A 12,759-nucleotide genomic window follows, 5' to 3' on the forward strand; every position below is an offset into this window, starting at 1 on the left:
TAAAATTATTTTCAATAGACATTAAAATCAGGCTGTTTTAAACTGGCTTCTTCAACCCGGTCTTGTGCAGTAGATGTCATCTCGGGTCGGACTTCTTTCTTTTTTCTTTTTTCTCCCAAAAATTATTTTTGAAAGAACGAGTTTGTGTCTTCTTCGTTGTGGTGGCCAACAGCCAGTGTCGTTGCCGCAATCGTCACAATCGGATCACGTTGGGACGGAAATCGTCTTCGTCATAGGCTCGCTCGTCCTCATTCGGTATATTCTTTAACATTACAAGGGTTTATGGTTTCCGTGCTTTGGAAGTGAAGTAGTAATCGCTAAAATCAGTATATATCCAAAATTTGAAATATTTACCGAGTTCAAACATTTATTCTAGAGCAATATTTGTCAATTTCAGGAACATCATTTTCGGTAGGAGTCGATTTCGTTTAAACTCTTTTCTTAAATCTTCTATAAAAATTTTTATTTGTACCAAATTTTTGAATTTTCCTAAACTCAACGGAGAGAAGAAGAAGAAAAAAATAAGTGAAAATTAAAAGATTTTTTATCGGAATTCGAAGACCTAGTTGAATGCTTCATCACCGATTTAGGGTTCCGATTTAGACTTCGGAGAGAAAGAAAGAAAAACTGAGCATCACGATCATGTATTACTATGTGACATTTTTTTTATTTTACTTGACTGAACAAGTTACTCTTGACACGTTAGTAACACGTAAGCTTTGAAGGCTTATTAATACAAACACCATTGCGTTTGCTCTCGAGAAAAGAATTGTTTAGATTAAAGTTTTTTAAGTTTCAAAATTTTAGAGATAATAAAAAATTAGTATTTAATGTAATGTAAAAGAAACCACTTGGTTGGATGGTTCATTCTCGAATACCTTCCCGTCGGCCTAGCGATTCTTCGACTCCCTCGAGAACTCGCTAGTGCAGCCTCGCACACGACTCCAATACTTGCTAAAAATAAGAACACTATAAGATGTACTCGGCAAAGAAGACTGTTTTATTGATTCAAAAGTGGAGTGTAGTACAAGTGAGGACTCCTCCCCTTTGTACAGGCACTCTATCATGGATATGTAAATCTTAACAAGATATGGATACGCCATATCTTATCAAAGTGTGTTTGTTTGTGGGTTTTAGTTTTTTTGTTTGAATTTTATAAATAGTAAAAAGTTGAATTTGAATAGTTATTTCACGTGATATTAATAGAGGTTGATGTAATATTTTGAATATAAAATAAATTTGTAGTATACTATAAAAAAGAAAAAATAATTGTTTAATGTGATATTTTTGAAAAGAAAAAAGAATTTAAATAGTAAAAACCTATAAAACTACAAAAAAAAAAAAAAAAAAAAAAACACAACTTATATATTTTATGTAATATTTTTTTAAAAAAAATAATGTCAAATTTTCAAAAATTATTGTGTAAATCAATGCCTAATTATATGATTTTGGTTTTCAGGTTTTAGCCTTTGTCATTTAAAGGAACAAATATTTCACTGTTAATATTTTATTGAAATATAATACAAATGATATGCTTAAAATAATTTTACTTTAATTTTTTTTTGAGAAAATAATAATATGATGATAAAATAAAAATATTATTGAATTTATGTGAAGTATCACTCAATTGAAAAAAAATGAAAAGATTTAAAAGAATACTTAGAAATAAAAAATAAAAAAAATTTAAGTGAATTAAGAGAGTATTTTTATCTATTTTTCTTAAAGAGTGAATAAAAATAGAAATTATGTTTTTATAGTTAAAAAATAATAATAAAGTAAAATATGGTAAAAAAAAATGTGAAAAAATTTAGACAATGGATAATCAATTGAAAAGTACAAACAAAACAAAAGTAACACTCAAATTTGGTGTACCAATTACGCCAATCCTGTTATTTTTGAACGAAGGCACGTGTTCAGTCATCACTTCCTCGACAAGGTCTATTCTGATTTCTGCGACTGTTTCTCCCGGAAGAAGGAGATGGCTAATTCGAACAGAAGATTGCTCTCGATTGCAGTACTTTGGGTGCTCATTCTGTTTGGAACTCTCGCGCTCATACTGGTAACGTTTTTCCTTTTGATTTTCCCATATTTTTGCCTACTCCAGATTCTGCGGGGTTTAATTCAAACATTTCGATCCCTATGACTTCTGAATTCCGGAATTATGCTTGATTTCAGAATCGATTGGGAGATGCTGGTGTTTCGTCCGAGGATAATGCGATTGGGGATAAGAAGGTTGAGTGAGAATCATGTTTGAAATTGTTAGCTGACAGAATTGACATTGTAAATAAATCTAAAAGTGTCTCGTGTCTGTAGGTTAAATGTAATTCTAATTACATGGTTGGTTTTCTATTGATTCAATTGATCTAGGTTGGAAATCTGGAGGATGTGGATGAAGTAACTCAAAAAGTCTACTTTGATATTGAAATTGATGGAAAACGGACAGGCAAATTTTGTTTCAGTTTTAAAATTTCTGTATTTATAGTTGTGTTTGCATATGTATTATTGTATTTGCACTATGCGCTTGCTCCTTACAGTGATTACGAATTTAAGAATTACCTTTCTTTCTTAGAAGCTGCATATTAGCTTAATTATTGGTATACCAATATTGGGGATCCAAATCAATAATTGAAATGGAGGCTACTTGATGTTGCTTGATGGTATTCTGCTTCTAGCAAGTCTGTCATCTGCTATGAAGGTGAAAATGTTGATTTCTGCATTGGACAGTGGCATCTGAAGTTTTGATCCGTGAGGCCGCTTAATTATCTAAGTCGTGGTTGATTGTACCAAATTAAATCTTTGTTATTCTGTCTGGTATAGCATATGTTGATAGGTATAGGATTTATCTTCCAACTGTGTGTTTAAGCCGGAACTTTTGTGCTCATTTCACTGGAATAGAAAAAACTTATTATGTGCTGCTAAGAGATGCCAATGTCGACCGTAACACTGACTTCTTATGATCCAAATGCTGAACTCGGCAAGCTTCCTTAAGTTCTGGTCCAAGTTACCTTGTATATTCATATATCAGTCATTATATGTGGTATAGATGTGGACACAGTGGATGGGTTCAAGAATTATATGTTCTGAGGGAGTTCTGGAGTCGATTGTGGACAGATTAATTAAAGCTTCCAAATTGGGGTTTAATATGACGAGGGGTATTAGTTTGTGTTCTCTGATTCTAAAGGAACTTGAAAAAATATTGGCATGTGGAATATGTGTCCTCATTTAAGAATTACAATCAAGCTGATTTCTGTTTCTAGTTGACTTAGAAATGCCATACTTGATGATATTTGTAGATTAATTTCCCAAGCGAAATTGCATTCACTGCTTCATCTTTTGCTTTTTGAAAGTGCATTGTTCGAGTTCGTGATTGTTGTGGGAAAGTGAATAGCTATCTTGGTCCACAAAATGCCTTCCTTTTGGCCACTTCCTCGTTTATCTTAAATAAATTATAACAACTGTTTGTTGCCTTTTCAGGGCGCATTGTGATGGGACTCTTCGGAAAAATTGTGCCAAAGACCACTGGTGATCTTTAAAATGCAGCAAGCTATATTTTGACCACCCATAATGTTTGTAATCTACAGATGAACTTGTCCTGAACATTTACTTGTTTGTTTGCCTGCAGAAAATTTTCGAGCGCTCTGCACAGGTAGCTCCGTCCCTTTTCCCACTTCAATACAGTTTTACAAATAATGACATCCAACTAATTTGTTGTCTGGATTCTTAATTTCCAATTTTCCATCATCTGTATTCAACGTGGTTTTTAAACATTCTGTTGGAAACATCAGTATAGACAGAAAGTACATGTTTTGGCTTTCAATTCCGAGTAATTTTTTCCCCTTTCTCCGGAAAAAGAAAATGGTGTATTGCTCGACATGTCTTTTATTCTTTCAGCATTCTGGGATTCACCCATTCAAGGTTCTGGATAAAGGTTACATTTATCGATTGCGAGTCTGTAAACAATCAAATCATAATGTCTGCTGTTCTATTGCTCGGAACTTTGTTAATTATCTTATCTTTATCTCATTATCTTTCTTCATAAATTCTACATCTTATGCGTATATTTAACATGTGGCGATTACTTTTAAATCAGGGGAGAAAGGAACCGGATCAAGTGGGAAGCCCCTTCATTTTAAAGGTAGCAAATTCCACAGGATCATACCAAATTTCATGATCCAAGGAGGCGACTTCACCCGTGGCGATGGACGTGGCGGGGAATCAATTTATGGTGACAAGTTTTCCGACGAGAACTTCAAATTGAAGCACACAGGCTCCGGTGAATATTATGTCCCGATCCCATTACCCTCTCCCCTTGACTTGATTACAAAAACACAATACTAGAAATCTTGCGCGGGCAAATGTTATTTCTTGCAGGTGTTCTCTCGATGGCGAATTCTGGCCCGGATAGCAACGGATCCCAGTTTTTCATCACAACGGTGACTACAAGCTGGTAAGCAAACCAAATCAAAATCTTGCCCGAGAAAAACAGCGCAACAGCAACAATCTGGCAAGTGGTGGCTGTTCTTATTTTTCTTTTTGTGATTGGATATTGTTCTTACAAATTTGAAGCTTATTGTAAAAGGTTGGATGGACGCCATGTAGTGTTTGGAAAAGTGCTTTCTGGAATGGATGTGGTAATGAAGATCGAAGCTCAAGGAAGAGGGAATGGAGTTCCCAAAAGCTCAGTCGTCATTTCCGACAGTGGTGAATTGTCTTTCTAATAATCTGTACATTTTGTTTGGTTTGATTTTATTTTATTTGCCCAAAGTTTTCAGATTCAACTTTATTAAAAGCATGACATAGAAGATATGTGTTGCCACAGCCACCATTGTTGTATTCCAAATACTGCAAGTATATGTAAAATTATACATACATCTGTGTATCTATCTATATATATATGTATGTGTGTGTGTGAGCTCGTGAAGTGCGTGATAGATAACAGAGAATTGAAGGAATAGAAGGGACGAACTTGGTGGTCGGCGGTCACTGTTTCTCCTCAGACTCGGAGTTGCTCTTGGCGGCGCTCCGGTGGTTGACGGCGGTCATGAAATCGGAGGATAGATTGGAGTAGAGAGAGACGACTTTGGTAATGTTGCCGTTAATTTCCTGAATCAGCTCCACGTTTTTCACCATGTTGTCGTGGATTTTGGACTGGTGATTCTCATTGACTTGCTGGATCAGGAGGCGATTGCGGTCGAGCACCGACTGAACCTGGTGGAAGTTCTCGCTGAAGGTCGCCCAAACCGCCGGATCTCCGCCGTCCTGGAAGCTCGGCTCGCGACCATCGGTTTCGTGGAGAGAAGTGGTTTTGGAGGAGCTGCGGTTGCGTCGGCGGCGGCTGGAGTTGGTGTCGTCCATGGAGGATTCAGCGGCGGAGACTGGCTAGGCGAGGGTATGGCGGTGGAGGAAGCCGGCGATAAATAGGGGCGGAGGCGGAGGCGGAGGTGGAGACGGAGGCGGTTGCTTATCTTCGCAGAGGCAACAGATCAGGCGGGTGAGTCATCTCCTTAAGACTTTGGCCCTTTCACGCGCTAATTTTTTAGCGCGTGTGGTTTGCAGCGAATTTGAATCTCATTCGTATTTATTTATTTTATATAATTGACTATTATATTAGGAACATATCGTTTAAGATAATAATTTAAAGTATTTTTATTTTTATTTTTTATATAATTAATAATATTTATAATTTTAAAATAAATTTAATATATAATTAAAAAAAATTAGAATATATATTTAAATATTTTAAAAGTTATATCGAAATAAAAAATATATGTAATATAAATATTATTTTATAGAGAATCAATTTTCTTTATTACAAATAAATAAATAAACTAATTTTATAAAAAGAGTAACAGGTTGTGTTTTTTTGAATTTTTATATAAATTTTTACTATTTAATTTTTTTTTAAAAAAATATCAAATCAAATTGTTTTTAATATTATATTATATCAAAATGATATATCAGTATCTATTTATATCACATTAAATAACTATTCAAAATAAAAAATCCAGATTCACAAACAAACACAATCATAGAATTTTAAATATAGATAAAAAAAAATACTTATTTTTGAAAAAGATGACAAAAATGAATGAGTTTGGAATGGTTTTTGACGAAAAATATCCATTATTATAAGATTAAAAAAAACAAAAAAAGGTTAATGGTTATGAAACATTGGGAATAATTTATAGATAAATCAATTTAATAAAATGAAGTAAAATAGGGAGTGGAGAGCACGCGCTTAGAAGAGCCGTAGGGTTGAATACTGAAGGGCAAAAATATCTTAGGATATTTCTCTTAAACAAGTGGAAAAGTGCATTGAACTTTAGGCTTTTGCCCTTTTTGGGCCACCATGGCATCGCTGCGTTCTACTTTTGACTAATAATACGGCATCGTTTTTGATAAATATCTGCCGTGTTCACTTCGATCTTATAATCTTAATTGACCATTTTAATTTATTTATTGTTTGGAAAAAAATAAGTGTTAAACTCTCGAACACTTATTAAAAGGCTCAATTTTCACAGTTATAACGACGATTTGTCAACGAAATAAATATAAAGACCAAAGTAATAAATGAAAAATTATTTGGTAACCCAGTTTGATTATAACTAACCTACATTTGGGAATTCCAATCCATGAGAGGTTTATTAATCAGTGCTTATTAAGAACAAAAGACCAAATACTCCTTCAACCCAAACTACAATGTTAATTACCTAAGGAAAATCCCTTCACAGACATTTGTTGTCAGAAACGCGTATCTACAACTAACAAGAAGTTGGGCTGCACAGATTTTGAATGTTCCCCTGATCGGAACTTCGATTTTCCTTCGACCGACGAACTCTCCAGCGAGAAGTAGTGTATATTACTCACTCAATGCATGGAGATAGAAAGGGTTGAGGTTGAGAGGATTGTAACAAGTTTTCTCTCACTACACACACTCCCAAAACCACTACACTACCCTTCACCCTTCCACAGACGAGCTATAAGGCAGCCATAACAGCCATTGTGTTGACATGTAATTAATTCCTTTGATACAAACAAGAAATGATGTGTATCTATTCACTTTTGACCACAATAAGACAAACTAAGAATGTCGATTTTGTCTTTAAAAACTACAATTCTTAGGAAAGACAATAAAATGCAACTTGATGAGACTGCACAGTTGGGTCAAATGTTGTTGTTTTTTAAATCTAACGACAACAGCAACAAAAAAAAAAAAAAAAAGATATGTCAATATACCGAAAATAAGTGACGAAGTTTTTCAACTTAACATTTTCTCCCTTTTAGCATATGTGACCACGCACACAGTGCTGAAGAAGATCTCCCACGCTCATCAAGACAATTCAATAATTCAAAAGTCAAGTTTAGAGTTTGATTACAGGCCGATAAGAAACTAAGGCTACATACAGCCTTTTGCGAATGAGATGGTTGTGATAACAGCTATCCAAAAACCATCATAGATAAACAAAATACAAAAGACAGATAAACAAACATCAGTTAACAACAATAGTTTCCCTTTTCGGCAAAAACAGCAAGAATTATCAGCAGACAGCAAAATACAGACAGCAAAGCACCTCCGCTCTCTTATCTAAATTTATGTTGATTTGATTAAGTACGAATTTTTTAAAACAAAATTGGTAAAAATATAATTTTCTTTTTTAGTAAAAAAAATCAAAAAAAAAGTTTTTTTTTTTTACTAAAAATGAAATAAAAATAAATTTAGATGACAATAAAAAAGAAAAGTAAAAATAAATTTGGATGACACACAGGCAGTACTATATATTTTAGTCTCTCTATTCACCGATGACTTTTTTCATGAACAATGGATATAAAGACAATTTTGTTTTTACTTTTAATAATATGATGATAAAGTATAAATATTTTTATATTTATGTGAAATATAATTTTACTTTTAAAAAAAAATGACAAAATTTGAGTGAACAAATTTAAATTGAAAAATAAGAATATTTTTTTACCCATAACTTCACGGTTACGAGGTCACTCCCCACACCGCCAGACTATCCACGTGATAAATATATTTCTTTGATCTCTTAAAATTATGTCATATCATTTAAAATAAATAATTTTTATTCATTTGTAATATTATTATTTATATTTTAAAATATAATAATTAATTTATCATTATTTTTTAAATTTTCTTTATAACCTTTTTTATTAATAAGTTCCAAGAGTGTATCTATCTTTTTTTTGGACCATTGGTCAGAGAGCATATATACCCAATAAGTTCCAGAAAGATTTTAGAATCAATCAATTTTCCAATTTTTGTAACAATCGTAATTATCAAGTGACCTCAAGGAAATATTGGTTTATGTTTTCATTATTATTGTTTGTTGTAGATTGCATGATACAAAAAGGGTTTAAAAAATTAATCCTAGTTTGATTGCCGTTTAAAATTTGATGCAAAATAAAATTTTAATTTAAATAATATTTTGATTTAATATTTTATAAAAAAACAAATTTATTTTTATTAAAAACTATGCAAATAATTTCAATTTGAAAGCACAAAGAGCAAACTCATAGGGGTGTTGTTCTTTTATTAAAATTTATCAAATTTATAATATTCACACTTTTAAAAAATATATAATAATTAAACATATATTTTTTTATTTTAGATACTCTCTCCATTTAAAAATAATAGTTCAATTTTATCATTTTTATCCGTCTCAAAAAAATAATCTTATTTATATTTTTAGTAACTAATTTCCCTCATTTTTACAAAATTATCTTCAAAATTTCACAATAATTACATAAATGAGGTCATTTTGGTCTTTTAGAAATGCTTTTACATCCGTTATCAATATAATATTATTATTTCTTAATTCTCGTATTCATCCCAATTATTCATACTATTTTGGGACGAAGGGAGTATTATATTAAAAATTAATCTTACATTAAAAATATCACATCATACAATTATTCAAATTCAAAATTTTTTATATTCAAATCGGCAAACAAACACACCCTAGGGTTTCAAATTTAGAAATTTAAAGTAAAAATAATTATTTATTACTCTCTCGCTGTTCCTTAACAATCTATTTATTTATTTTTATTTTGGTCTATCACATAACAAGTCATTACCTTTATATCATACAATACTAATAAGATTAGTTTAGTATTTTTACCTTTAATTCTACAATATCCCAATATAATACTAATATTTCTAAAACTCCATGTAAAAAGCAAATGGATATATAGATAGGGACAGAGGAGTATAATACATTAAAATTTAATTTTGCATTCACAATATTTTATCAATACATATGTATGTCATATCAAACAACTATTTAAATTAAAAAAAATTACTATCCAAAATTTAAATATTACAAATAAACACATCCTATGAAGTCATATTTTGACCTCCGCCCGAAAGTTTAACTGTTGTCCTTGGCTCCACTCGTTAGAGCAGCTCTTAGTTTTTCTACTGTATTATTTTATTTCTCTCATCCATATCAACATTTAAATTATTTTTTTAAACACTCGGCTATAGCATCATTATCTTCACCCATTACTTTTACAATTTTATAAAATTCGTAATAATTATTTATAATAATATAAGCAATGCTTCTTTTGTCCAAAAAAAAAAAAATAGTTTAATTTTTTTATTTTTGTCCGCCCAAAAAATAGTATTTGTTTTCAAAAATAAATATATTACATTAACATTATCTTTTATTATTATTACCTAAATAATATTACTTTTTATATAAATATACTAACAAAAATATTTTAATTTTTAACAATATATTTTAAAAGAATGATCCTCAGCATAACCCCTCTCTACTCCCATTTTAGCATCACAACATAGAAAAGTTATGCTATGCGATAATCCTAAAATGCGTGTGTATTTATACAGACCCATATATCTATACATGTTGAGAGCTAATGCTTAAATGAGAACAGGGTAGGTAGATAATATTATATTTTAATTTTAAAATATTAATTTATATAAATTATTATAATATTATTTAAAATATTCAAATTTGTAATATTTAAATTTTTAAATAATTTAAATCAACTTGAATTAATATATATATTGTTCTAATAATTTTTGTCTCCAACAATTTTATTAAAAAACTAATTGAAAAGAAATTGCATATGTAAATAATAATAAAGTTAATATTGAAGTTTGACATCATATAAAATACATATACTCCTACATATATATGATTGAAAAAATTGCCCCAAATTATCTCAAACCCTAATTCTCTCCCCCTCTCTCTCTCTCTATATATATATATATATATATGTATATTTTCAATCGATCCGCCATTGTTGATCGCCACTGAACTCTACAAATCCTTCTCTCTCGATCTCTGTACGTATTATGGCTGAAGAAAGGTCCGTCGTCGACCGTCCCGGATTCTCACACACCAAAATCAATTCGGTGACGCAGATTATCCTCAGAGCTCTCGCCATCGCCGCCGCCGATGAGACCTCCGTCGTAATCGGATTCAAGGAAGTCGCGCGTGCCTACAAGTCCTTCGCCGCTGTAAACATCGTCGCAATTGTCTTCTCTATTCTCTCTTTGCTCTCCACTTTCTGCCCCTCTGCCTTTTATTCCACGATTTGATTATGTCCATATTGCTGATATTGATGGTGATTGTGATCGACTCCGACATGGGGGGATCGATGGAGTACTGCTATGATTTCCTGAAATTACTGCTGCAATATATTCTTCTTTGGCGGGGGTTTTCTGCTATTCGATTCTCCTATGGTGTCATTGTCCATTTATAGTTTATAGAATCAAGGCCGACAAGTTATTTGTTCAGCACTATTGTATAGATTTGGTTTTATGGTTAAGTTATTATGATTTGAATGTATCCCGTCTATATATCATACTTACTTGTAAAATTTTACTTTTTAGTTTTATTATTTTTTTTAAAAAAAAAAAATTCCAAAATATCAAATCCAACACTTATTAATTTTAATTCAAAATTTTACTAGTAGACACAAATCTTAACAAAAAATTTCACAAACCAAAATAAATAAATATAACCGATGAAAAAAAAAATTGACTGAAAAATCGGCCCCAATTATCTCAAACCCTAATTCTCTCTCTCTTTATGCGTAAAATTTTGCGATCAATCCGCCATTGTTGATCGCCACTGAACTCTGCAAATCCTTCTCTCTCGATTTCTATACGTACTATGGATGAAGAAAGGTCCGTCGACGACAGTCCCCGATTCCCAAACGACGAACGCTATTACGCAGCGCAGATTATCCTCAGAGCTCTCGTCGCCGGCGACGATGAGCCATTTAACCTTCGTCATCATCGAGTTGAAGGACGTCAGGGATTACAACTATCCTCTTTCCATCAAGCTCTTCGCCGTTATAAACATTGTCGCATTTGCCTGCTCTGTTCTCTCGCTTCTCTCCAATTTCTGCGCCGGCCGTAAAACCGCTCATCCGCAGTTTCACCGCTGCTTTCGCATCTATGATATGATTATGTTCGCATTGCTGACATGAGAATATGTATATATTTATATATCGTCTAAATAAGAATTTGAATTCACCACGATTGACCGAAGGTGGTTTAGCTGTCCGGATCAGAAGCAGAATTCTCGAACCATTAGAGTTGGAAACAGAACCCACTCGCTAGCTCACAACGGAACTAGAGCCGAAAACAGGACTCACTCGCTCGCTCACAATGGAACTAGAGTAAAAAACAGGACTCACTCGCTCGCTCACAATGGAATTAGAGTAAAAAACAGACTCACTCGCTCGCTCACAATGGAACTAGAGACAAAAACATGACTCACTCGCTCACAACAGAACTAGAGCCGAAAACACGGTCACTCGCTCGCTCACAATGGAACTAGAGCCGAAAATGACTCGCTCATTCTATAGAGCTATAGTTGGATACAGAACTCACTCACAATAGAGTTAGAGTCGAAAATAGACTTTCAACAGTATTACAGTCGAAATGATATAAGGGACATTTTTTGAAATTTTGTCTTGATATATAATATACTATTAGATTGAAAATTCGCCCCCAATTATCTCAAACCCTAATTCTCTCTCCATATATGTGTAAAATTTCGATCAATCCGCCATTATTGATCAATTCCTTCTCTCTCGATCTCTCTCTATACGTATCATGGATGAAGAAAGGTCCGTGGACAGTCCCCGTTTCCGAAACGAAGAATGGTATTTGGTAGCGCAGATTATCATGAAACCTCTCGCCATCGCCGCCACTCTCGCCGCCGCCTGGCTCATCGTCACCGCCAAGGAGACCTCCGTCATCATCGAGTTCAAGGACGTGGAGCGGCACATGTATGGATTTTCCATCAAGTTCTTCGCCGTCGCAAACATTGTTGCATTTGTCTACTCTCTAATCACGCTTCTCTCCAGTTTCTGCGCCAGGCGTAAAACCCTTCTTCCGCGGTTACACTCCTCCCTTTTCCTCTATGATATGATTGCGTTCGTATTGCTGTTTTTGGCCGTGATGAGGTTCTGCATGACGGGGGACAGCAATACGGGATGGGATCCAATCTGCCATGATTTCCCCAAATTCTGCACAAGATCCACTGTTGCAGTATGTTGTTCTTGGCTGGGGTTTTTCTGCTATTTATTTCTCTTAATGTATCAGGTTCATTTAGATAGTCGGCATATACCTTAGAGGGCTCCGATATAATTTTATGTTAGAGTCCTCATTTCTGTCTATGAATAATGGTTCTGTTTCTCTAATAGATTGAACTTTTTAATGACACGGTCGTTTCGACATGGTATTAAAGCTTAGTTAAA

At 33.1% G+C, this 12,759-nt stretch overlaps 3 protein-coding genes across 4 annotated transcripts; 2 read left to right on the top strand and 1 right to left on the bottom strand.

The window, feature by feature from the left end:
- Positions 1 to 46: 46 nt before the first annotated feature.
- Positions 47 to 4,869, top strand: LOC127245031 (peptidyl-prolyl cis-trans isomerase CYP19-4-like). 2 transcript variants are annotated; one of them, XR_007837359.1, is made up of 9 exons: positions 47 to 255; positions 1,906 to 2,059; positions 2,176 to 2,232; positions 2,368 to 2,443; positions 3,475 to 3,522; positions 3,623 to 3,646; positions 4,091 to 4,273; positions 4,372 to 4,504; positions 4,580 to 4,717. XR_007837359.1 is itself a non-coding variant. In XM_051265675.1 (9 exons), the coding sequence occupies exons 1-9, from the start codon at positions 74 to 76 to the stop codon at positions 4,716 to 4,718; spliced, it is 939 nt and encodes a 312-aa protein (XP_051121632.1). In that variant the 5' UTR covers positions 47 to 73; the 3' UTR covers positions 4,719 to 4,869. The 2 variants fall into 2 exon arrangements, 1 of the variants encoding a protein (XP_051121632.1); XM_051265675.1 differs by having other exon boundaries at positions 4,372 to 4,447; positions 4,580 to 4,869.
- Positions 4,809 to 5,355, bottom strand: LOC127245032 (protein EARLY FLOWERING 4). Its single transcript, XM_051265676.1, has one exon. It carries the CDS (start codon positions 5,353 to 5,355, stop codon positions 4,981 to 4,983), a length of 375 nt encoding a protein of 124 aa, XP_051121633.1. The 3' UTR covers positions 4,809 to 4,980.
- A 6,757-nt stretch (positions 5,356 to 12,112) lies between these two features.
- On the top strand, positions 12,113 to 12,747 carry LOC127245047 (CASP-like protein 1F1). The gene is made up of 2 exons (XM_051265691.1): positions 12,113 to 12,550; positions 12,706 to 12,747. The coding sequence occupies exons 1-2, from the start codon at positions 12,113 to 12,115 to the stop codon at positions 12,745 to 12,747; spliced, it is 480 nt and encodes a 159-aa protein (XP_051121648.1).
- Positions 12,748 to 12,759: the final 12 nt, after the last annotated feature.

The sequence above is a fragment of the Andrographis paniculata genome, unplaced genomic scaffold (assembly GCF_009805555.1).
Source record: "Andrographis paniculata isolate CXL003 unplaced genomic scaffold, ASM980555v1 Contig21END, whole genome shotgun sequence".
NCBI classification, from domain to species: Eukaryota; Viridiplantae; Streptophyta; class Magnoliopsida; order Lamiales; family Acanthaceae; genus Andrographis; species Andrographis paniculata.